The sequence below is a fragment of the Leptinotarsa decemlineata genome, unplaced genomic scaffold, assembly GCF_025532065.1.
Source record: "Leptinotarsa decemlineata unplaced genomic scaffold, Ldec_3_MD MMD2_tig00078422_RagTag_RagTag, whole genome shotgun sequence".
NCBI lineage: Eukaryota > Metazoa > Arthropoda > Insecta > Coleoptera > Chrysomelidae > Leptinotarsa > Leptinotarsa decemlineata.
The window spans coordinates 5880206-5907593 of NW_027412747.1; the positions used below are offsets into that span (position 1 = coordinate 5880206).

The window sequence follows — 27388 nt, forward strand, 5'->3', positions numbered from 1 at the left end:
AAAGCCTAAATACGGCTGCTTTAAGTAGCTACTTTTTGAATATCTGTGTTTCACAGTATAGGTGGATATATATTGGTCTACCTTAATTTTAGCATTAGCTATGAAACATACAATTCAATGAAAAAACATTGATTTTTACGATTTGAATGAGTAATGGTTTTTTCAAAATGATGTACAAAGAAAAAATCATTAAGGTCTAAATTTTAATATAAAATTAATTTCAACTTATAGATAGTTTATATATGGTCTAAGCGATTTGGTGAAAATATAGTTTATATTTAGCTGGAAAAAAATGTATGTTTCAAGTTACTTTTTGAAAATGAGAAAAGTTATAGTTTTTGTAGGAAAATGTGTCTACTTTTAGGAACTGTAAGATTTTTTTTAATTTAAAAACTTTATGCCAAAAATACAAAAAACCATAATACTATTAGAGCATGAGTTTTGTGCAATATTTTTTGTGATAACTTTAATATGGTATATTATGTCGCTATATAATGAATGGCATATGGAACCTATACCGACTGTTACCATGTGGAGTAAAATTTGAGAGACCCAACTGAAGCTGCAAACTCACCTTCGGTTGTTTTTTTCATATCCTTTAAGATTTTAACTGGTTTAACTTCAGCGTTTTCGCATTTTGCCAAAAATGCTACCACTTCGTTTTGCCTTTCAATAGTGTTGATATGTTTGTTAACGTCTTTTTTACTGATCTTCATAACCATTGACAAGTTTATGATGCCTTTCTCTTCAAAACTCGCTTGCGAAGCAGAACTTAATCTTCGAACTGTGAAAAATACAGTTTACTTTTATTGTATAGTCAATTTACAATCAAGCCTTTTTAAAATTATAAATACATAATTTGATCAGAAATCTACTCTTAAAAAATTTTACAGATCACATGTGGCCAAAATTATTTTGAAAACGACCTTTATTTTTACCTGAAGCAACTTCAACCCACTGCTCCTGTTCCAAACCATATTTCAAGTGGTCTTCTGCTTCAATCAAAAAATGAGCATTGCTTGAAAGGTCATTGAAGTTCATAGCATTCTCTCGATAGAAATGAATGCATGTCATAGCTGCTCTGATGTAGTCTCCCATGAACTGCTGCAGCTGATAGAGAGAGTGCCACATATTCTGTTTCTCTAAATGTCTGCAGATCTTCAGGAGATAGTCCTAAAATATTGAGATTCGTGATGGAAGCTTATATTTGGTATGATTATTTGAAAAAGCAAGTCAGAATTTCAATTAATATTTATCCATGATTCTTGATTTGACTGTTATTAGATTATTTGAATAGCCCTAAAAGGACAATTTTCTAATTCCTCTTCTGAAAATACTGTTGATACTACTGACAGTATATACTCAAAATATGAGCTCCAACTCAACAAAATTTAAAAAAAATACCTTCCAAACATCCAACGTCGAATCGATCATGGACATCTGGTCCTGTAACATCCCGATGATCCCATCCTCCAAACACTTCATGTAAATATCAATGAATACATCACCGCTGAGCTGATTGTCGATGATGTAGTTCAGAGCCTCACTAAAGTCTCCTTGCTTCACATAAAATTCTAAGAGACCTGCATGACTACCATATCTGCTCAAATAATACACACACTCATCGTAAAACATTCGGTGGATTGGAGGTTCTACAGATGAATCCCTCATTTCAGTATCACTTGACTGGTAGTAGTTTCCAACTGAAATATTCTTCAAGTTCTTCAACTTGTTCATGATGCAAATCGCCGGATCTGCAGAACAATAAGCGCTGATGGACTTGTCCAAAGTAAGAGTAGAGCCGTAAAGTTTTTGCTTATCGGCTTCCTTCATCACATCCGGATCGATGATTCTCGTGTTAGATTCCAAAATGTTGATGATTTCATTCACTAGCGGCGGATTTTTCGAAGGTTTCGTTTCGGATAGAGAGCTCAGATTGGAGGTTTTGGACATATTTCTGCTTCTAGTGAGGTTATCGGTACTATCAGTCATGCTGTGATCGTTTGAGCTCTCGTAATGGCCGGTTTTGTCTAGGCAACGCTGAAACTTTTCTCTTGCTAAAGATAAACTTCCAGCTTTCAGGCAGCTTTTACCCCACACGGCGAAAACACCTAAAAAAATATAGGTGGTCTGAAAAATTCAGAACTTTCTTACCCAACATCTGACAGACCATTTCCACACATAACAAAAGATACTACCCAAATATATTTTGTGGAGGAAACAAAGTTTTGACATTGACACAACCATCTACTCAACAATCATAATTACCATTTGATCAACTGCCTTTGCAAAGGAGGCATCAAAGTTACTATGACGTTTGGGAGTTTTCCCCAAGAAGAAAGTAAATACTGTGTTCACTGACATGTATAATACATTGACGTGACACCTGTGTGGTCTCTAAATGCCTGTATACAAAAATGAATTTCTAGACACTACATGCTGACAGAATTCATAAAGGTAAGTTGAATCATTACAAAAAAAGATCTATCAGAACAGAAAGAATGCTGCCCTTGTCAACGAGAAACTGATGAACCTTGCTATGAAACTAGGAAATTTGATGCATTAGAGACAAAATTGAACGTCTTACCAAACCAATAAAGAGGGGAGTAATCAAAACTTGGTTGAGAGAGGGCAATGCATCTGCCTTCAAAAGGAATAGGTACAGCAGATAGAACAAACCTGCAGTGTTCTACACTGCAGTTTTGAACTTCAACTCTCGGATGTTATACTCTATTTCACCCAATAAAGACCATTATTATTATTATTATCATTATTATTATTATTAAAATAGAATTCGAGCAAACAATATGCCCCAGGAGAGAGAATGCCCTCAGCTAGGTCCTGTTATGGAAAATCTTCCCTTCTTCTATGTTTACAGACCAGATTGGGAAAACTCTGGAGAAATACAATCCACTACTATACATTCTTTACACTAACAATGTGTCTGAAGTCGTTGATGAATACATGGTTCAGTATGCCGATGACTGCTCTGTAGTTTTCAGTTCAACCAATCACAACTTCCTACAGGCAAATATCTTTTCCAAGCTAAAGATTCTGGAGGAGTACTTTATATCACACAATCTCAAACTGAACAAAAAAAAAGACACAAATCATATATTTCACCCAAAACGGCACAAAATAATACTTTAAGTGATGGTGTAACTACTTTAGAACCAGAGCCCCAACTTTCCTTTCTTGGAACTATAATTGACTCAAAGATGGACTGGAAGAGCCATATAGATAAAGTGGCAACACAAATGTCAAGGTACTGCTATACCCTGAAAATAATTACACAAAATATATCCACTAAGGCTGCGATGTTCCCATATAATGGTTATATTCAGAGTCACATCAGATATGGCACTATATTCTGGAGAATGTCTGCCCATACACAAAAAATATTCATATTGCAAAAACGGTGTCTCAGAAAAATATTCAACCTTTCTCAGAGAGAAAGCTGTAAAAAAATATTCGTAGAGAAAAAAATATTAACACTAATATTTGTCACAGAAAATATATCTCTTTTTGTGACTCATGATAGGAACCATACCCACAACACATGAAACAAAAATAACCTTTTGAATATAAAGACACATTTGACCTATCTTTAAAAAAAATACCTTTTTCAATCATTAATATTTATAACAAGATATCTGAATCTCTCAGAACTTTGTCTTCTATGATCTTGAAGAATAAACTGAAAACTTTGCTTGTCTCCAAAGCTTATTATTCGCTGTCGTATCATTCTGCACTGTGATGTAGTTTATTCTCTTTTGGACCCTACATAAAAATGTATATGTTCGTGTTCTGTATCTACTATAATAATATTACATTAAGTATATTGACTGTGATAACCTTGCTATTCATATTCATATTCATCTGTAGCAATGGGATATTAATGATACTGCCTCATGAGTTTCTTTAATATTTACTGTAATTGACATGTTCTACACCTGAAAAGGTTTTTTATTACCAATAACTAATAAAGAATATCTATCTCTATCTATCTATCAATATTCAGACTAACAAAAACTATCAAATAGAGTCTAGTGTCAGCTAACTATGCCAGAGAGCCATGAGCGAATCTCTTGTATCTGTGAGTCGGTCTAAATTCAAACTATGAAAAAAGTATAGATACTTTGTTCTTTGAACACGAGATAAATTGAAGCTTTGAGCATACCGACAAGTCAGCTGTAGCCAATAGGGAGGAAATAGAAATTCATGAACGCAAAGAAAATTTCAATGGAAGGAAGAAATTACCATAAATAAAATCTGGCTATATGCCTGAATTGTACGCAAATAATGCAATTTAATCAAAATGAAACCACGCTCACCTTAAATGGAATAAAATCGGAGACAAATTCCCGAGCACTTCATCCGTTGCCTTATTGCCGTTGATAATGTCTACCGCAGTAGAAGACGAAACGGCCAACAAACCCGGAAAATAGCTCTTTGACACAGTTATCTCTATGGAAAGTTCACATTCTTTAACTGAACTGCAAGAATTTGTCAAAATCTATGATTTTGTAAGAGTCGGGCAACCTATGTATTACAAGGAATTTTTCTTAAATGTTTAAAACCATCAGAAACGAAAAAGGTAGCTCAAAAAACTCCACAGCACTTTTACTGACTAGATTGGTAATCAAACTAACTAAATCGGGATATATCATGAGTAAAATTTACATCACTATCTGAACTTGAAACAATGATAAATTGTGATATTAGCAAAATATAAAGATGGTGTGACGCAAATCTTCTCAGTTTTAATATATCTAAATTAAACTTAATTTGCTTCAAATGTTTCATTAGCAATTTACAAGTTGACATCTTTGTTGTGAATAAATCATCAACTTAATTTCTGTGACTAATTATTGACAGTGATTTGAAATTTGAAGACCATATCAGGGTTGTCAAATCAAAGTTATCCTCTGGATCTAACGCTGTGAGGCTGACATCTTATGAGTAAGGATATGCTGCTGCTTAAGTTACATATCACTCTTTCATAGAATCACACCTACGATATGGAATCCCTTTCTGGGGTGCATATACTGTGACAAAATTGCAATCAATTTAAGTAATATAGAAAAGAGCTGTACATTTCCTGTGTAAAGCAAAGCCACGAGATTCTTACAGATCACTGTAATCCAGAAAAGAGCTGTACGTTTTCTGTGTAAAGCAAAGCCACAAAATTCTTACAGATCACTGTTCAAGGAAAAGAAAATCCTCACTGTAATATCGATTTTCATTATTCAAACAATATGTCTCATAGTAAAACATCAAAATCAGTTTTCAAATAACGCAAACGCCACTCGCCAAATAAACAACTTCAATTTGCCCCTTCCAAAATATTCCCTTATTAAAGACTCTTTCATTTATAATGGGTTGAAAATAATTACCTTCCATCGCATCTGAAAATGTAGGTATGCCATAACAGGAACTTCAGGGAGTTTTTAAAACTTTTTTTTGTGAGAGAGTCTTTTATAATTTATCAGAGTACTATCAAGATACTTTTTAATTCGATTTGTGTCTCAATACATTTTATGTAATCAATATTAGAAATTTTTAAAATACATTCTTATTGGCTATTTTCGTAAAGTGTTGTATTGTGCTATTTAAATACAAACTCTTTTTGTTATCTTTTTCTGCCTTTTTTTATTTTATGTACACATGTTCAGTAACTACTTTAAATTTTATTCAAGACACTAGCAATGTATTTTATAGTGTATAGTTTTACCTGACTAAGTAGCGATAGCTGATATGTGTAATTTTTTGTTATTATTTCAACGAAGTTTTGTCAATAAGATATGAATCTTCAGACAATAAAGCATATATTGACTTTGATTTGCGAAAAATAAATCTATCTATAAGTTCCCTTAGCACTCTTGGTGTAATTAGATTTTAGTTTTTGTTATAAGGTGTTTAAAATGTTGCTCCATTCAATAGATTCACTTTTCAACTATTTCTCTGAAAAGTACCTGTATTATCCAATCCAGCCTTTGTCGATACTTCAAGAGCTAAATTCCACTGTTCCCGCTCTAGAAGTCTATCTCTCAAACGTCTCAACACTGAAGCATCTATGTATGGACCTTGTGAAAGGGAATTCGTAACTGGCAGAAGGTTGAGACAACCACGTTCAGCAAGCAAACTAAGAAGATCGGCTTGAGATAGTATACGATCTGCAAGAGAGGTTCCATGGTGCAAAGTACATTCGATGGAAGACATTTTTGCAGCCATGGCGAGCGATCTGAAAGCAAACATGTTAACTCTGGGATATTTTGAAGAATGGATTTTCTCACTTCAGCATTTTGATGACCAGAAAGTAATCGATTTCCTGAGTAGGCTCTTGGCTTGGGAGAAGTAATTTGAGCATAGAATGGCACTGATCCAAGAGAAACCTAAAAACAAAATGAATAGAAAATTTCCGGGTTTCCGGGTTTGTTGGTCACAGTCTATTAATTTTCTTGGAACCCGTATTCTTGACTTTATTCTCCTATTATTCACAGACGTTGTTACACGTCAATGGTAAAGATAAAAATATCAGCCTCAAACCACTCATAGAAGAGTAACAATCAAATCAGATCTGCAAATAAAAATTTATCAAACATCGTTCGATGTGACGTCACCTGCGAACGACGGGTAATTCGAGAATAGCCCCCCAGGTTTTTGTGTCTGACGTTTCATCTTCAACTGCGGTAGACATTATTAAAGGCGGCAAAGCAATAGAAGCAGTGTTTTATGTCAGACGTTGATTATGTAACCGTTTCTTGTTGGGTAAGTAGGCAAAATGATCCATAAATCACACCTTCAATGCCAATAACAGATTAGCAATTTAATAACTTTACAGTCGTGCTAGAATTATTTTCAAATGTAAGTGTTCAGTTGGTTTGAGAGTCGACTGTATTGTTTTTATTGTCACAATGTCCCAGCATCCATATTCATCAGACATGACTCCAAAAATAAAGAAAACCTCGAAGGACCATCGTTTTACACACATAGATGAAACCAAAGGCGCATTGCTGAAACAGCTGAAAGCTATCTTAAAGGTCGAATTTGTGCAGCACTTTGAGGTTTTGTGTGTTTGGATTTGTACGTTTTTTTTATATTTCAAACTAACGTTGGTGAGCCTTTTGTAAAATTGTTATTACTATATAATGTTTGCATCTCCATATATATATATATATATATATATATATATATATATATATATATATATATATATATATATATATATATATATATATATATATATTTCAATATTAAATTCTACAAAAAGGATTTGAAGCTTTATATCTTCTATTAATTATCTGCGAGCGCTTTCGACAATTGGTAGTACCGTCATCTTCTAGCACTCCTCAAACTATTGTTTGAGAAACAATTAGGGGACACAACACTCCAAAAGTGGGGCAAACCGCGGACACGTGTTTCTGGCTATTGGCCTCATATTGTCCGCGGTCTGCCCACTTTTGGAGTGTTGTGTCCACTAATTGTTTCATTTTTTATTTTTATATCATACCCACTCGATAAAATCTCTCTTTGTATATATATATATATATATATATATATATATATATATATATATATATATATATATATATATATATATATATATAAAATCTAGAAAAGTTAATGCAGTCAAGCTGCTGGAAAATAATTCCATGAAAATCAAAAAATAAATAGATAAGTACTTTTTTTATCATTCCAATATTGATTTCAATTTAAGAGCCACCGGTAGACAGCTGTTTCAGCCTATTGGGCATCGTCAGTACCGGGCAGGCGGTGCTCGATTGAAGACAAAATGAGAAAAACCAAGAAAGTACTTTATAAAAATAGCTGCGTAAACGCAAGCGAAACATAAGTGGAACTACCTATTGGTGTGACACTCAAGTCAAACTTGGCAAGTTGACTTGGGTGTCAAACTCTGTTCAATTCCCAATCATCAACGAATAAACTGCATACGCTACAATTGCCTCATTTAACCCTCTCTGTCAAACCCATCACACATTTTTCCGAAATCCAGTTGAATTTAAAACACCCCTTTTCAAATTCCACTACATTCCGTCGCCCAAATTGTGGCAGAGGGATTTTAAGATAGCACACAGCAATGAAGAAAAACGATCAACAAGGAGAAAGAATGATTAGGAACTATCCTTTGAGAAATAGATTGCATGCAATGCCAGCAAATAACGCAACCACTGGGAGTCTTGGCAGTAGTAAACCAGAGAAAGAGAGTATAGCGACAGAAACCATTCCAAAAACTACACACGCAGCTGTTAATGTAGATGATCAACAAACACCAGTAACTACAAGTAATTCAGGTTATGAGACAAACAATTATCTCCAACACGTTAACCAACTCCAGTAAATATGAAATAGAAATTTGAATAGAGACATACATCATTTGAGTAATTGTAGTGAGCCATTTGTGAATGATAATAGAAATTTTTGGAAAAATGTCTGTACACCAGTCAGTAATGATAATAATGTGAGTGCAGGACCATTTTTGACCTTTTAGAACGGAAGTACATAATACTACAAATCAGCTATTTGAAAGCAAAAATGGACCTGCTCACGCCACAAATTCTCATTCACAGATTACACAGCAAAATCAACAAGTGATAAATAATGCTGTTCCCATCTGGAGAAATAATAAGGTTAATTTTGAAAATCAGAGAGTGAATTCATCAGCTAATATTTTTCACATATTATCCATGTAACAATCAATGTTCAGAAAATGAAAATAGGGCTATTTCAGCTAGTTAAATAGATTTTTCCACTATCGTCAACCAAGTGATTGAAAAAGTACAATATTTGAATAGTACGGGTATGGTTAGAAATGTAAACAATCTTGTGGCGAACAGACGCTTACCTATTTTTGATTATTCAGAAAATTTAGCTCCTACGGAGTTTTTAGAGCAAACTGAATACTGGTTTCATCAGGAAAATATACCTTTTGAAATATTTCGTTTTTTGATTATGGATCCAAGCATATGTGAATACTTTTTCAAACTTCAATATGTTGAAAAAAGCATTTATATATCAATTCTGATAAGAAACTGTTTTGTTTCTATTTTGTTTCAAGCTGTTGCTTGAATTTTGAAACCCAATAGCCCATCCGTCTTATCGTGAAAAATATCAATCAAACACTTTTTCTAAGGAAAAACAACATCCTAAGAAAGAATTTTCTCGACAATTTGAACCAAAACGAGTTTCGGTAATAGAGGTGGCAGAAAACGAAAGTGATTGTTCGGGAAGTGAGTCAGAGCCTCTCGATCAGTGAGTCCGGGTCAGGAGGCGGACCAGATTAATAATCATTAATAATCCTATGGATGATCTATTGATGGACCGTGACTTTGAATTTGATCAAGAAACTCTCAATTCGCGGTCACTCATAATCTCCTTGAAAATGTTTCATAACAATTTTCCTGCCTTAATAGATAGGGGTAGGGAAATATGCGCTATTAGTTACGAGGTTTTTCACAGCTGGGAGAGTATCATGAACAAATACCAACCTTTCCGTGCACTGGAGTAAGAGTTACGGGGACATTCAAAAATAAATAATGACGAGCCAAACAACAGTCTTTAATTTCTTGTTCGATTTTAAAATATTCATTTCTTCACAAATTCTTACCAATACCGGACCTGACTCATCCAGTAATTTTAGGATCTGATTCACTTAGATTGTTCAAGACAAAAATAGATTTAGCTGAAAATGTCATTATGTTCCATATAAACGGAAATTTTATCGTGATTCCGGAAGAAAAATGGTTTGTAAATTAGTTGTCTTAAAGTCGGCTGGGATAAAGCCTCTCGTTAGCAAAAAAAATGTGGCGGATAAAAAAGAAAATAGCCCTTCGAAAATAACGGAATTAGGGGACATGGTTGCTAAATGTAAAATTTCGGTGGATCAAAAAAAAATATTTGAAGATATCTGAATAGAATATCATAAAATATTTTCAGATGTACCTGCTCGGACACCAGAGTACGAGCATGTCATCAAGTTGAGAGATAATAAAGAATTTTGTCAGAAACAATATCTGTGCCTCCTATCAACGAAAGACAGTTAATAAACAACTCCATATATTTCACCTATTATGACCACCATTGAGAAGGATAATTCTGTTCGGATTTGTTTGGACGCTCAAATTTTAAACTGAGTTATGGAAAGCGAATCTGAAAATCCGCGGCATACAGAGGAGATAATGCGCACTTTACCAAAACTTTGATATATGGCCTCGATTGATTTTACTCATTTTATTGGCGGAACCCACTTTCTACTGACTCAACAATATACAGGTTTCAGATTTAACGGTAACGGTAAGACTTATTGCTTTTGTGTATCACCATATTACTGATTTCAAGTGTTAGTGAAGTACTTTCACCCGTTGCCTTTCGAAGATTTTTGGCTAAGAATTTCAGAATTTTGTAAGAATCTACGTGTTGAAAATTTCCAATAGTTTTGACTCTCACTTGAACCATATCGGGAAAGTTCTTTCAGGACAACAACAGGCGGGGTTCCCGCTTGAGCCAGATCCTTCTAGAACTCAGGCCATAGTAGATTATGCGACTCCACGCGATGTCAAAGAATTACAATTTTGGGACTGGCTAATTTTGACAGAGCGCTTTGTCAAAGTTTCTCTAAAATAGCAGCACCAGTAACTAATCTTTTACAAAAAGAATCAAACTGGTGTTGGACCACACGAGAACAAAATGCATTCGAGGAACTGAAAACAGCTCTAACTCAGAGTACCTTACTTTATCATTCACAAGTGAAATTCCGTTTTGCCTAGCGACAGACGCTTGTGATACAGAGTTAGGCGCCTAACTATTTCGCCAGGTAGATGGAGAACGTCGGGTGGTAGCGTGGGCCAGTCGCTTATTATTGGACCGTGAAAGACGTTATAGCATAAATGAACGCGAAGCATTATCCGTAGTTTGGGCATCAAGAAAAATTCAGAATCTACCTTTTAGGAAAACGTTTTATTATTATCAGTGATAATAGTTCCATCACATACCTGAAAACACGTCGCCTATTTTCACCACGCCTTGTAAGGTATGCTTTAGCAATCCAAGAATATGATTAGGAAATGAAGCGTATTCCTGGGAAAGCTAATGTTGATGCAGACGCATTGTCTCTTTACGCGGTGGTGAGACCCCCTCTCTAGCAGACAAAATGTTGCTGAAACTTCCTAATTAATTTCAGAAAATACTCAAAGATATCGATCGTTACCAAAGATCAGATGAAAAACTTGGTGATATTATAAATGAATTACCAGGTGACATTCGTGTTACATAATAACTTACTATATAAGCGTCGAGCGAATGATGAATTTTGTAGATTGTGTATACCAAAAAAACTAACTTCCAAATTCATCAAGGTTTTTCACGAGTTTATTCAAGACCTGAAGGCTTTACAGGGAGAAGTTTGGTGGAATAACATGAATCAAGACGTGAAAAAATGTATACGGGGCTGTGACATATCTCAAAATGGGAAGTGTTTGCGTCATTCAATCATTCCAACCAGTAAGAATTAATTAGTATCAATCTGTGGGACAGTAGCCTGGTGGGTTGACGTGCGTGGGTGATTTGCTTCATTCACTCAATCCACTGCTGTGTGGACCGGTGGTTCAAACCTCATAATCGGACGATCCATTTTCACATCCCATTGTCCAACCCGTGTTAGGAATCACACGTTAAAAAGTAATACCTCGTTAATCCTTAGCTCGCACAAGTTTTGACTTTTGAGAGTTGTCATTCCTAGGGAAGTGACAGCTGGTTAACGGAAAAACAGTCATCCAGTAACAGTTTTTTTAATAATTACTACGTAGATTTGACTTATCGATAACCGGTAATGTTTTATGGGTGTAGTAAATTACATTCTATTCTATAGCAAGAGTTAGATATAGACACCACTGCAAACCAATATTCAAAACACTGAAGATTTTACCATTCCCGTGTTTATACCTATAAGCCCAAAGTAAACGAAACTTCATACAAAAGTTAGAACACACCGAAAACTTATAGCTTGCATCATTATCTATCATATATATATACCATTAAAGTGAATAATTGTAAGTAAGACTAAAAAAATAGTGAAAACTTATCCCCAGATAATTTATTGGCATTTTATATTTTACTTACTTGGGATATTCAATTGTTTTAGAATGATACTTCATGAGTGACAGACAAAGCGAGACGCTCGGAGCGTGTTCATATGAAAATTCCTCTCGGACGATTTTATTATGATCAGGATCGTCGGTCAGCAACCAATAATCGTAGACTATGGATTTTGTCGACATAGTATCATTAACTTCCGAGTTATTACTGCTTCCCACAGTTTGGTGGTAACAACTTGAACACACTCGGACCAAAATATCTCCATAGGTAGGCACCTGCACAAAAAATATTCACATAATAACTTCAGAAAAATAGGAGAGGCAAAATGTGGCACCTGCTTCAATTCAGATTAAATATATAAACAAAAATATCTGATTAATCATACGGCCAGTGATGTGAATTGTTCAATCAACAGTGCTTCGAAAATCGAAAAATATTTTGAATAAATTATATATGAAGAAAGAAGACGATAAGAATGATTTCAAACTAATGTTTATGGATACACAGAGTCTAAGAAATAAACTGGACGAACTAGAAATTATTCTCTCAAAGCATACATCCATAAATGTTTAGGTAATTACAGAAAAATGGATCTACCATAAGGAAGTGGAATTCGTGCACCTCAAAAACTTTGATTGTGTTATTTGAGTGTCGACATAAGGGTAGAGGTAGAGGTGTAGTTATATTTCTGAAAAAACTTCAAATACTCAATTATTAGTTTAAACTTCTCACAATATGAATATTAATAACACTGAGACTCCAAAATGGAAATTATGTGATCGGTACAAGCGACCAAGAGTTAGAAATTGAGATTCTCTTATATTTTTCAACAATAAAAATAAAAACTGTATCATTGTGGGTAACATGCTTTCTCCGAGTGGAAACCATTTTATAAATATAAATGACACAGCCACTTATTCAGGAGCCAGCACAGATGATTCGAGGGAACAGGGGGAATGGCAGACCATCTCGTTCAAAAAATCTAGAACACAAACAAACCTTGTTGTTGTAGAGAACAGTGAACAAATCAAAGGTGTCCTGAAGTTTGTTTACTTGCATTTGTGCAGAGTGGATCTAGCAACCACACCTCAAGATATGTCAGCCCAACTGAAAACCACTTTTCCCGAGGTCACTTGTGAGTCACTGAAATCAAATCAACCAACTATATACTCATCTTTTAAAGTGGGTATATACGAAAAAAAAATTCAACACCACCATGCATCCTGAATTATGGCCAAGTGGTGCTTTTGCTGATATTCACAAAAATAACAAGAAAAAACATACAAATTTGGTGAGAGAAACATAAGGAAACTATTATCAGGAGATAATACGAATGTTTGAGAATAGTTCGAGGGTTTTGTGGAATGTCATATCTGAACTCTCAAGTGGAGTTAAACATTCATCAGGAGATATGGTTATCCAAAAGGATGGTGAGTTGATAGAAGATCCTGTAAAGATTGTGGCTGAATTAAACAATTTTCTCATTGAGGCTCCCCAAGCACTGATGGGGAAAATTCCAAAGGTATGGCATCTAGACAATCCGACTAATTCCATAGATTTCTATACACACACTTTATTTTTGAAACCATTAATTGAAAGAGAAAGGTACCTGTCTTGGTGAAAAAAATATTAAATACTATCATAAAACCGATAACCTTTTTTGGTGAACCTATCATTTTCAAACGACATCTTCCCATCGCAGCTGAAGATGGGTAAAGTAACTTCTATAAAAAAAAAATAATAAAATTCGTATTATAAATTCTTGCAGCAACTTAAGCACATTCATTATTTCGATAATAGGTTGCAACAATTTCTATTCTTTCTTCAGTAGAATAAACCATGTTGAAACATAGTGAACACGGTTGACCGAATTCGTGAAGAAGTGCCAGTGGCCAACTATCTACTTTTTGTTCTGCGACAACTAGATTCAACAAAAACTATACCAGTGCAGAGAAAACTAACAGTGTCGTTCATTTCAAAACGTTTACTACAAATTAAATAAATTCTACAAATCTAAAAGAACTGTGACAGAGTATTGTTCAGAATTCCGATTTCTGATTCCGGACATATTCAATAATATAAGGAATGCTTTCGAAAGTAGACTGTATTATTGTATAGAACTAGATGGAGGTCATTTTGAACATGTTATCCGTTAATTGTGTTGGTATTGATATTACTTTTGTTGATTTCCGCAATAAAATGAGCGACAGCGAATTTTATGTTTTTTTTTTTAAATAAAACGTTCAACATTTAATTTTTCAATAACGAATGAACGAATTTCGAAAAAAATTACAGAAGTAATAGAGAGACAAAATTCCTTTCAAATGATGTATCACTCGACCCCACATGCCATTGAAAAAAATAGGGGGGTTAGTTGCTGACCGCAGAGGGGGTGAACTTTCGGGTATGATTTCCATATCAGAATTTTTCCCCCTAGAAATAAAAATTAACGTGTTCTTTGAAATTTTCGATTACACGTCCGTTTCTGACTTACAGGAGGGATCAAGTTTACGTTGAAACGCCCTGTATATATCCCTGTACATATCCAGTCGAATTTAATATAACTACTACCAGCATGGAGCCAGTGTACCGAAAAAAAAAACACAAAGATTTACTTTATAGAATTCAGAACAATGCAGTAAGAAGTCTTTTCAAAATTCACAGAGAGAACATCAATTTCTATATATTTCAAGTTGTATGTTAGCAAATACTGATCTTTCATCATATACATAAATACCATAAGGCTTTGGCAAAACTCTAAGTATATCTTCTAAAATTTTCAAGTGTCAAAAAAATAGCAATATAGATAAATGCCAATGTCGGTTCAAGTTATTCTTGCTGAAATGTGTTCAGTGAATTGAAAGTCATGATAATGTATTCTATATTTACGAGTCTTTTTCATATTCAATTCAAAAGAAACCGCTGCCTATGATTATCTCAATAACATATACTCCGAAGTTGATGCCAATAGTTTGTAATTAGTATTTTTTTTTTATCTGTCAATAGCATTTGGCACTGTTTCATCAGATTTTCTATATATAAAGTTAGAGAGGCTTGGGTTTTCACATAACATACTGACTTAGATAAAATCCTATATGAGGGGTCGGCATTTGACAGTCAAATATAACAATATTGTGTCCAAGGAACATGATGTGACATTAGGAGTTCCTCAGGGATCAGTACTGGGACCTTTACTTTTTGTGGTATTTGTTAATGATCTCTCAGAACATGTTAACAATTGCCACATTGCAGATGATACCACAATGACAATCTCTGGGTCTACACTGGAAGATGTATTAACAAGAGTCAAAGAGGTTAATGATAGATTTACGTCATGGTGTGAATGCAATCACTTGAAATTTTATAACATAAAAAATAACATTCCAGATGGAGTTGATATTACTGATGGAATAGCAATGTCACATCGTGTTAAATTTCTAGGAACCATGTTAGATGAATCTTTAAATTGGTATCTACATATTGATGGGGTTTGCAAGAAACTTAATGCAGCATTCTTCGCGATTAAGCAAATGAAATTGCTTATAGATAAAAAAATCCCTTAAGTATATATTTTGCAATGGCATATCCGCATATTCCCTTAAATATAATGTCATGGGGATGTGGTAGAGATCTTAATAGAATATTTGTTGCACAAAAGCGCATTATATAACTGATTTTTGATATGGATTATCGTGATAGCTGCAAACCTATTCTTGTAAGGGTAAATATATTATCAGTTTCATGCATATATATATATATATATATATATATATATATATATATATATATATATATATGCATCTTCTGAAACGAATGCTTCTACTCATAATTATCATACACGTCATGGTGGATACCCTCGCACAAATCAAATAAATTTAAAAATTCTCCAATATACAATGCTATCTCACTTCACAATAAATTATCTGAGTCAATCAAGGAGTCAAAATCATATAAAATCTTTAAGAATAATACGAACCTATTCTTAATAAAAAAATGTTTTTATAGTTTGAAAGACTATTGGAGTGATAATTCCTGGGAATAATTCCCAATGTAATATAATATATGTATTTGTTTTTAAATTGTAACATTTATATATTAGGTGCCGTGTTTTATGTTTTTATATTAATATTTTATCTTTATTCTTCAATTTGTTATTCAAGTATGACTAACTATTATTTTTATTCTTAATATGTATATAACATATATTACAATTATTGACTTACCATATGTACATTATGTACCGATAATGGTTAATAAAATTATTATTATTATTATTAATTTCAATCTTATTCTGAGCTAACTACGTGACTTCAACACAAGGAATAATATTCATCTGATAATAATCCAAAATAGGCTTTCTAAATCTGTTAGTAATTCCTTTGATTTCAACTTGTTCAATAAATTCCCAAATGGGGTGAAAAATATGAGTCATGAAGGATTCAAAAAGAAATAAAATCTTTTTCACTAACAATTCTTTTTACTCTCTTAACGATTATACACTTTGCCACTTATATTGCTACAACAATGAGTTATCATACAAGTATATTTTCTGACTGAACTTCTAGTTTCTCATCATGTTTTAGTTTCAAATATTTGCCATATCTACATTTTGCATTCAATCTTGTATGTATTATTTTTGTGTAAGTGTAATTATGTTTTGTGTTATCAGCAATTATCATATTTGGTAACAATGTGATTGTACCCTCTCATTATGAATTTCTATGTATTGTGACTTGATACAAATACTTTATACATAAGGTAGTCAAATAAAGTATCTATTTATGTACCTAAAAGCATATAGTTGCATAATAGTATGTACTTTGAGTATGATTAGTAGGATGCATATACAGTGTGTCTCATTTTTCATGGAAGCACCTCCGTAACTTCTGCAATTATCAAGGGAGAATGATGAAACTCACAGGACTGATGAAAATGCTAAAAATACATTTTCCAGATAAATGGTGTTGGCCTAAGTGACATACACTGCTCACCATTTGTGACGGAAGAACTAACTTTTACGGTAAATCATACTAGGGGGCAAAATGGACTGAAAATTCCTTCAGATTTGAGATCTACTACAAGTACACCTTTTTCCCGAAAACATTTTAGCCCTGAAAAATCCAAATTTGTATCACTTTTCATGGAAGTAACCCCGTAACTTCCGTAATTATCAAGGTAAAAATGATGAACTTAGCAGGATCGATGAAAATGCTAAAAATACAGTTACCAGCTAAATGGTGTTGGACTAAGTGATAGACACTGCCCGCCATTCGCGATGGAAGAACACATTTTTACGAGAAATCATACGGGGGTGGCGAAATAGGCTGAACATTCATTCAGATTCGTGATCAGAACCCCCAAATTACTACAGATACACCTTTTTCCTGGAAAAATTTCAGCACTGAAAAATCCAAACTTATCTCACTTTTCATGGAAGCACCCCCGTAACTTCTGTAATTATCGAGGACTGATGAGAATATTGAAAATTCACTTACTGGCTGAATAGTGTGGAGCCAAGTGCTATGGAACTGCCAACAACAAACTTTGAAATATAATTCTACATCAATCAGAAATATCAATTTTTTAATCAAAATTGAATTCAATCCTCACTTGACATTTTGTACATTAACATGAATTCGCTCATCATAGTAAGATGATTTTAATTCTGAAAAGTCATTTGGGTTAACAATCGACTATTTTCCAATGTTCATTCATGTTTTGAAATTATTGAACAAGATATTGTTCATATTTGTGTGTTTCACTTGTCATATATTTTTTCTATAATCACTAGATTACAACCACTTTTCTTACTTCCCAGGTGTTATTTCCTGGCATGTCTCGACTATTCTTGCGCGAAGATCTTCACGAGTAATGGGTCTATTCCTATTTTTTAACGTTCCCCGTATATAAAAGTGTAGGAAGTGAGATCAGGGGAACATGGGAGCCACGTTACGAAAAGGCTATTAGGTCCAATCCACTTCCTAGGTAGGTTCTGTTGAGCCATTCCCTTCTTGTCCATAAATTGTGAACGGGTGAACCGTCCAACTGAAAAATTAATTTATTTCTTACACTCAAAAGCAATTGATTTCGACAATTCACCACCCAGTGCGGATTTTGGTCTGCCCAATATCTCAAATTCTGAGAATATACCACACCGTTAGTGGTGAAAGTCGCCTCATAACTGAATAATATATTTTTCAAGAAATTATTGTCATTTAGGTTATTGCTTTGTACCCACAAACAGTATTCCATGTTTCTTTGTTTGTCTCCACCGTGTAAAGTGTGAAGAAATGGTTTCAAGCATCTCCAAAGTTTACTTTTGCCTATATTGAGTTGGAGTGACAAGTTTCTCAAACTTATATGGGGATCAGCACGGTGTGCTGCCAAAATGGTATCATCATCAATATAATTTTTTTCGAATTTCCTCACCTTCATTACTTGACTGGTTCTTTGAACTGGTTGTAAATTTTGGAAACTGTTCCAGAGTATATAGGAATATCAAGTAGATGTCTTTGATTAAATTCAGAAGCTTCTTCGTGATAAGGCCTTGAACCTTCTCCAATCATCAGTATCATTTCAATTTTCTCTTGTATAGTTTGTCGGGACATGTTTTCGACTAAATCGTTATAAAAATCAATAGATTTCTATCAGAAAAGAAACGTACAGGAACACACAAACAACAGGATCTATAGGATCAACAACAACAAAAAACAACAGCAAAAACAAAAGCAACAGGAACAATAACAGAATTAACACGAGGAAGTAGGACTAAATTTAATACGCTCTATCAACAATATTGTTGGTTAATATCAATCCTGGCAGGTTGGCTGTCCTTGTTCATCTTTCACTACCTGAACCACTGTGCATGCTATTTTTGGCGAGTGCATTGGCTTGGGATGTCGGGGTTGAGCAAACCGGCCATCGGATGCCTGCTTCCACGTAGCCCCGCTGGATACGGGAATGACAGAATCACTTGTGTTTCTGTTATTCCCTAACTGAATAGCATCCCAACGATGGCTTAATCCTAAGGTGTGTATATCCGTGCCGAGAGGATAAATGACTCTGAGCCTATCAGCTGTCTGTACGGAACTGGGCGCCCTCTCGTCGAAGCACTGCCTTGTCACAGTAATGCGGGGCTCTGCCGTGATTGACCTTCTTTCCCTAGCTACTCGTGGGACTTTTATGGACAGAGTAAACTTAAAAATTATTTCTGACGCTGAGTCTACAGAGGAGATGAATGTCGAGCTTACGACTCCAACTGACCTCCCTGTAAATTTAGATCAGGAGCGAGTCTACAGAGGAGATGGATTTCGAGCTTACGGCTCCAACTGACCTCTCTGTAAATTTAAATCATGAGCGAGAGCTTCTCAACTCTCCAACTCCTTATCCAATAACTGAACCTTAAAAAGGTTTGGTGGTGCAGCCAGGAAACGACTGAGTCGTTTCCTCAAGAGCGGGGTACCTTAAGAAACCGCCTTGCACCAAATTCTTGAGCGGCGTACGCCGAATTTGTCTCAAGTGGAGGAACAAACCCCCCATGAGCAGGTTAGCAAACGATTGCGCTCAAGTGATGATTCACCAAAACCAGAGGCGAAAAAGCCCTGCACGGTTGAATCTAAGGCATCGTCAGGTATAGCTGACGTGTAAAAACCCTCATATGGTAGATTGTCGCGGGTATCAAGGGGGGAACCTTGCACCTTGACTATCCGACTATCTCATTAATGATGAAACAGCAGAGCATATACTTTGTGCCTACCCCGCTGGGGACCGAATCAGGTCTTAAGAGTTCGGCAGAGCCGTACTCTTACTATCTGACCTGAAAGACCACTCACCATACAAACTAATCGGCTTCGTTAAGGAGCTGGGTTTATTTGTTCGAGTGTGAATAGGTGTGAGCCACAATAAACCCTTGCGGGTGGCGGTGGAGGGTCGAATAGATCCACTCACTTTGGACCTAACCTAACCTAATATTAATCCTCATTTGTTTTCCACGACAAAGGCATGACATCCCTTGTTTGTTTAGCCTATTTTACTCCCCCGTATGATTTACCATGAAAATGAGTTCTTCCTTGGCGACTGGCGGGCAGTGTAAATCACTTAGGCCCACACGATTTAGCCGGTGTGTACTCACAATCCTGTGAGTTTCATCATTCTACCTTGATAATTACGGAAGTTAAGGGGTGCTTCCCCATAACTTCCGTATGTATGTAAATAGACTTTCTATAATTAATTCATTAGCACTGCCTTCGTAACCTATTTTTGGAAGTTGTATTATTTGGTGAAGTAAAGAATTGTTACACAATTGAATATTATAAAAGGTTCCAAACAGTGCATCATAAGTGTAACACAATGGGGAATGTTCCTCAATTTGGGTTATTACAGCAAATGCAAGTTTGAACAAAATAAAGTTGACTTTAATTCATGAGTTTTTCAAATTCACTTCGAAAAGTATTCAAATTGATGTTTCAAATGTTGGGTTTTAATTTCTTTCTAATTCACATATTGGCAACAAAGCCTATATAAAGTTGAAATAATTTATACGTACCTAGATATTCTACTTTAAAAAAGGAAAATTATCTTTATAAATCAACAATTGAGGCAAAATATAAATTATAGTTCAATACCACCTCCACAAGCCACATAAACAACAGTTGTTTTGTTATTTATTTATATAGAGGAAGATAGGTTAGGTGCACAAAATGTCATATGTCACAGAATGTCTCGGAACTCGGAACATAAGTAAACAGAACAGCACGCCTCTGAAATATATGTCATCTTTGTTTGTCTCATACATGTAACAGATTTATTGTCCTTTATTAGCAACCAAGACCCAATAAAAAAACTACCCAGCAAATTTATTCATGTTTGATTGAATCAAAACCTTCTATTGCTGTTTTCATGGACCTTAGGAAAGCTTTCGACACCGTCGACCACTCTATCTTACTGAATCTTCTGAACGACATGGGAATTAGAGGTATAGCGAATGATCTTTTCAAAAGTTATCTTTATAACAGAGAGCAAAGGGTTAAAGTGGGCAATCATTAAAGTGGAGAGAAGATTATTACATGTGGTGTGCCCCAGGGGACGGTGTTAGGACCAATCCTATGCAATATTTACTTGAACAACCTTTTCCTACAAGACATCAACTCCAACATTCTGAGTTTCGCCGATGATACTGGTTTAATTTGAAACAGAAATTAGAACATGACCTTCATCAAATCAAATTGTGGTTCGACCACAGGCTCTTATCTATTAACTTTGAGAAAACCTATTACGTACCATTCAGTAGTTATGACAACTCTCTACCAGAATATGCCATCCAAATTTCCAATACGGAAGTCATCAAACCCACAAAGAAAATAAAATATCTTGGAATAATTTTAGAAAGAAATCTCAGATGGAACCAACACATAGACCACATAGTTAAAAAATTACGTTGCATACTTCACAAATTTAAACGGATAGCAAACATACTCAATCAAAAACAAAAAATTATGTTATATAAGAGTTTAGTAGAGCCCCATCTGAGATATGGTATATTTGGTTGGGGTGGAGTGTCGAAAACTCATCTACATTTCCTTGAGGTTATGCAGAAGAGATTTATCAGATGTATCCTACGGAAAGGTTACGACTACCCTAGCGATCTACTTTATTCAAAATATGGAATATTTGATCCCAGACAGCTGTTTTTTTATGAATTTTACCGCTGTACAGCATAAAAACAAAAAAGAATTAACTTCTTATCACCATAAATATGCTACACGTCGAAATAATAGTATTGTCATACCATTAATGGTCAAATCATTGGGCAGAAATCCTTCCGGTATTTAGGACCAAAACTCTACAGTTTTCTTCCAGAAAATTCAAGATGCGAAACAAATCTCAAAAAATTTATGACAAAGATTAAATTATTTGTCAAGAATATACCACGAGCAGAGATACATAGACAAATATAAATTTAAATACTTACTTCCACGATTGTGAATATGTATTGTGTATTGATTTGTTTGTAGTCTGGAATCCTCATGATTGAAATCTCTATATCCATTGATTGTTTGATTTATTTATATTATGTCCAAGTGTGTCCAGTTCAAAGTTATGTTTTTATCCATACTTAGTACCCATTCAATACATTAGTTTATTTTGATTCTTCATATTCTGTTTGAATATGTCCAGTTTAAACTTATATTCTTATCTACTATATCTAGTACTTATTTCAATAGATTTATTGGTTTTATTTATTTATATTCTTTTTAAATGTAGCTATTTTGAATTTATATCTTAGTACTTAATTTAAAGCATGAATCTCATTCAATGTCAGATTCAGTATTCTCATTCCTTACACACAGGCAGATCATTTTGCCTCGTAAGATGTATTTTATTTGTTCAATGTTCATTTCTATATGTACATATATATTTACTGTAAACAATCTCAAGAAAGTGAATAAATACATATTATTATTATTATAACCGATGTTGCCAAATTGTGAAATAGAAACGCATCCCTTTAAATGTTGAATGCATTATTTCATTCTTCTTTTTCAAGTATTTAAATAGTTTTTTAAAGAAAAAGGTTAAAATGATAAGTATAAAATGCGTTGTTTTAGAGCTTTTTTATGAAAACTACTTGATTTTCGTCAGGAGGGACATTCCTCATTGTAAATTGATCAATAACTATGGTAAAACAATTTCCTTGAAACCATAAAAATCTATCAGGACATAATGGACCAGTCTATAAAGCTTCTGAAAAGGTTCACGGGAATTTAGTTCATATATATATATATATATCAAATAATACACTCACCAACATTCTATGCAGTGAACAGCTCCAACACACCACCCTCCCGCACCTTCTGCAATGATGCCTGCGATTGAACATAGAAAAAGCAACCTTCTGGCAGCACATGCACTCCAAAACTTCGCTGTTTGGGAACCAATCAGCCTTCTGGGGTACCTCATCAGGCATCACAAACCCTCTCGGATCGGCTCCTAACAGAAGCGAGTCAAAAGACTGCAGCAGCTTGTATTCAGGTGTGCGCAGCAGTCTCGGGTTTGGCTGCGTGATTACGCGGAAATCTAAGCTTTTCTCTGCGTATGTCCGGAGCACTTCATCGATTTTCTCCACACAAATTCTGTCCTCGCTGAATTCGGCGTGCAAAATTTCGGATTTCAGAATGTTCAACACAGACGCAAGCTTGTCCAGTTTCATATTCATGACCAGGATCTCGATGATACCGACCGGATCACGAATCAGGCACAGCAACTGATCTTGCTCGGTGTGTGTAAAAGCAGACAATATTTTGAGACTCACCTGAACGTTTTTCAACGAATCGTCACTGACGTTGCTGACTAGGTATTCCGTGACCTGTTTTAAGTGATCAAGATGTCTTAGGAGTTTTAGAAGGCTGTAGCAATTTTTGATGGCGTAGTTGAAAGGGAGGGCGTCCAATAGGAGTTTGACAGGTTCAAAAGAATCCGAATTTTGGAAAATTCTAAACAAGTAGCACTCGTCAATGTTTTGTAGCAGCTCTTCATCTGGGGAGTGTAGGGAAATGAAGTCCAGTAGAAGGTTTATCTGTAATGAGTTATCAATATTTGGTTTTTATAAGAATATGAAATCATTTTCCTTACATCAGAACATTTATACAACATGCAAGTTTCACTAACCAAGTTTGTACTACCAGTTAACAGCTAGAATAAGTCACTAAGTATTTTAATGTTACTCAAAAGACCAGAGACACGAGGCCAATCATTTTTATAGTTTATGTTTGATATGATTTTATTTTTTGGATCGAATGTTAATGGAATGTTAATTCATGAAACAAGTCAATAAAGGAAACTGCATGAACATCTGGGAAAACCTAAACATCCATAAATTCAAAAGTCATAATTTACTTATAGAGGAAAAAATACAAATCAATACACAACATGACCTAACATTCAATATACTACACAGTACAATACAGATTCCTAGAAACAATGAACCTAGAGAAACACCAACACAAAGGCTATTCCTGATGTAACCCAAGTACAGGCAAATTTATCCTAGAGATATCCGAATGAAAGGAGAGGACAAATACCTGCACTAAGGCGTTCTAACCGTTTAAAAGAACAAACAAGAAGATAAAACGTTCCTTTTGAGTAGAACCATGAAGACGATAGCACAATCTGTTATCGAAAGCGCTCGCATGTAATAATTGCAAGTTATTAAAGCTTCAAATCCTTTTTTGTGAACACATGTTAATATTAAAATACTACTAGTTGCTTCAATCAATCAATATATTGTGGAATTGGCCGCGGTGGTAGTGCGCCCGATTCACGATTGGAAGGCCGTGGGTTCGATTCCCGCCTTGACCAGATATTTTTCTCGAGAGAATTTATCAGATTGAAGCTAGGATGATTCTGCAACCGTGTTAGGAATCACACGTGAAAAGGTAAGACCTCGTTAGTCCTTAGCTCGCACAAGTTTCTCAACTTCTGAGAGTTGTCGTTCGTATGGGGGCGACAGCTGATTAACGGAAAAATAGACAAAGCTTCCTTAAATCAAAGTAACCTGATCAAAAGGGAATGTGATCGGAGCATTACCGCTACTTTGATGTTTTCTATGTCACTTCACCAGACAAATTCAGATATCTGAAGAAACAGCTTAATTACAGTAAATTCATTAAGAGCTTGCATAAATCCCTGTATTAAAAAAAAACAATAACTTGGCACCGGCGTATTGTGACTCAAAAAAAGGATCATTTTAAGGACTAAAAATAAATGGTTGTTCTCCAGGAATCGGTTTGAAGATCCATTCATAATAAAGTTACTTCCTAATCTCAATTTACTGCCAAAAATGATACGCAGCAATTTTTCAACAACTACTGATTTTTCATAACAAAGTATGTGGCAACACATTTGATTTGATAAACATTAATTACCTCACTGAATTCCAGCAACTTGATAAGTACAGAATCCTTCTCATTTTCACACATTTTGTAAGCTTCATACCAAGTTTCCACTTCTAAAATAATCTTCAACTGAAAATTAAAAGCTTCCTTGAGAAAAAAAAAAGAACAAAATATCATTAGATTACCTTATCACATAAATCGATTTGCAGAAGCCACATTTTCAACTCGACCAACTTTCCGTCTTGCACCGCTTCGAACTTGGTGATTTCTGACTTGATAACGTCCATACAAAATTCACCCGGCCATTCCTTCATGTGATCCAAAATGATACCTATTCTCAAATCCCTGTTGCTGATGAAGAACACATACTTAAAAAACTCTTCCGTCAACCCATCCTGAATCAAGTTGGTTAGAATCATATCTTTCAAGTTAGAGAAAGCCTTATTCTTTGTAAGCTGATTTTCTGGAACGCACCTTACCAAATCGTAGAGCTCCCTCCAATTCGTGGACTTGTAAGTATCCTCAAGAAGTTCCTCTCCAGTCTCAAAACTGTCAACAGAGCTATGGAGCGAACACATCATATCTTGTCTCGCTATGAGGGAATTTGCATAATCGGACAATTTCTGAGCGCTTATTTCATTTTGCAACGCTGTGATGATCAGGTTGTTGTTATAAAGCGACTTCAATTGCGAGCATTCGGGAAGCTTCAAGTAGTTCAAGAATACCTTTACTCTAACTTCGCTGATGTCGACTTTCACGCCTTCCACCCTGTACATCTCGTTCAGGATGAACGCCAGTAACCAGTTTCGCTTCTGGATGTAAGATATTATGCTTTTGCTAGGGGTGTATAGATTATTCTCTGGATAGAGCTCGTCTTTAGCGAGGTTTTCCTCAGTGTGGAGGTTTATTGTGGGAAAACAATTCCCAACAACGTGGTATAAGTAATCCAGTTTTAACTTGCCGAAATACTTCTCAAATTCGCTCGGATCCAGATTTCTTTCGAACAGCAATTTCCCCATAAGCTCCGATCGATTGTGGTAAAGCAAGTCAAAGAAGGAAGTATTCTTGCCTCTGGAAATTATATCTGAGCTGTTCTGTTCAATGTAGAGTATCTTTGAGAAGGCCTTCAGGTAGTTGTACAGCTTGGATAGATAAGGTGTCCTCGTTTCAGAAACAACAGAGGATTCAAAGTTCTCGGTGCAGAGTTTATTCAACTTTATGAAGGATCTGTGACTGAGGTGCTTGCTGTTCAAATATCCAGCTTCATTGAGATTCAGATCAGCAATCAACTCATCGTAAATAACAGACAAATTCTCGCGAAACTCCTCATCTTTCTTGTACTTTCCCAAATCCATAGAATACTTCGGAGACACCAGGATTTCCCCTGCAGGTATATTTCTGCTAATGCCTATATCCTTACATACGTCCAAGAGTCTTTTACAGAACCTGGAATAGCTAGAAACCACACTGTTATCCAGAGTGTTATTTTCGCAAGCGAGCTGTAACATGGCCTCACAGTCTTCGGAAGTTTGTGATAAAGTAATTGCTAAATCCAACATATTCATAAAGGTTTCGCTATCTGAGTGAAAATGTTTGAAGAATCCAAATTTATCAACTAGATTATTGACTGACCCTTCAACCGCTGTACTAGTGATAATGGGGTGGTTTTTAAAGAACTGTTCAGTCGTTTTGACTACAGAAACCTCCACGTTGGCTAGTGATATGTTCGGGTTCACTTTGTGGATGGCTTTAATTTTGAAAATCTTCTTGAGAGAATCTCTAAGGCTCACGAGGCTTTCTGTGTATTCTATTTCGAAGGGCAAAGCGGGGTTTTGAAGGGTAAATATCTGAAAAAAAAAAATGATTATAGATATACCCAGAAATATTAGAAAAAAACAATTCAGCTTCTATATCTTCCTGAGTTCGAGACCTGAGAAAGGCATCAAAAAATTTTATACATTACACACAATACACGACTTTGTTCCTCGACATTGAATCAATTAGGTATTCTTTCAAATATCCTGGAGATATTTCTTATAATTTGATATCTATATTATGTTTCTCTGGGTCTCTATGTTTATAGGCTACAACTGTAGACGTCTTTGACCACCTATTTACCTATTACAGTAAATTTCATGTAGATATTTCCGGACTATATGCTCGACCAGAATCTTGTGGACTTGACAATTCCGAAATTAGCCTCCGGGCTCGACAGGCTGGATTGGAGAATTGTGAGAAGCATGTTGGAAACGATATTCGGATCCAGCGGCATCAAGATTTTGGTGTGCGGTAACCATCTTCTACGACCGAGCATGAAAACTGTAAAGTGTTACTTCCATCAAACTTCACAGTGCAGATATGGTCCTGCAGGTATCGACACA

The 27388-nt window shown here is 35.1% G+C and overlaps 1 protein-coding gene across 2 annotated transcripts in view; it reads right to left on the reverse strand.

Moving 5' to 3' along the window:
- The window catches only part of Sptz (zinc finger FYVE-type containing 26 spastizin), a 72265-nt gene that overhangs the window by 18425 nt on the left and 26452 nt on the right, over positions 1-27388 (reverse strand). For both annotated transcript variants that reach the window (XM_023160898.2, XM_074186198.1), the window contains 9 exons: positions 25193-26854; positions 25038-25136; positions 22919-23689; positions 12139-12389; positions 6297-6395; positions 5976-6244; positions 1405-2111; positions 939-1173; positions 575-784 (listed from right to left, as the gene is read on the reverse strand). In XM_023160898.2, coding sequence (XP_023016666.2) covers positions 575-784; positions 939-1173; positions 1405-2111; positions 5976-6244; positions 6297-6395; positions 12139-12389; positions 22919-23689; positions 25038-25136; positions 25193-26854 — 4303 coding nt within the window. The remainder of the gene's footprint in view (positions 1-574; positions 785-938; positions 1174-1404; positions 2112-5975; positions 6245-6296; positions 6396-12138; positions 12390-22918; positions 23690-25037; positions 25137-25192; positions 26855-27388) is intronic.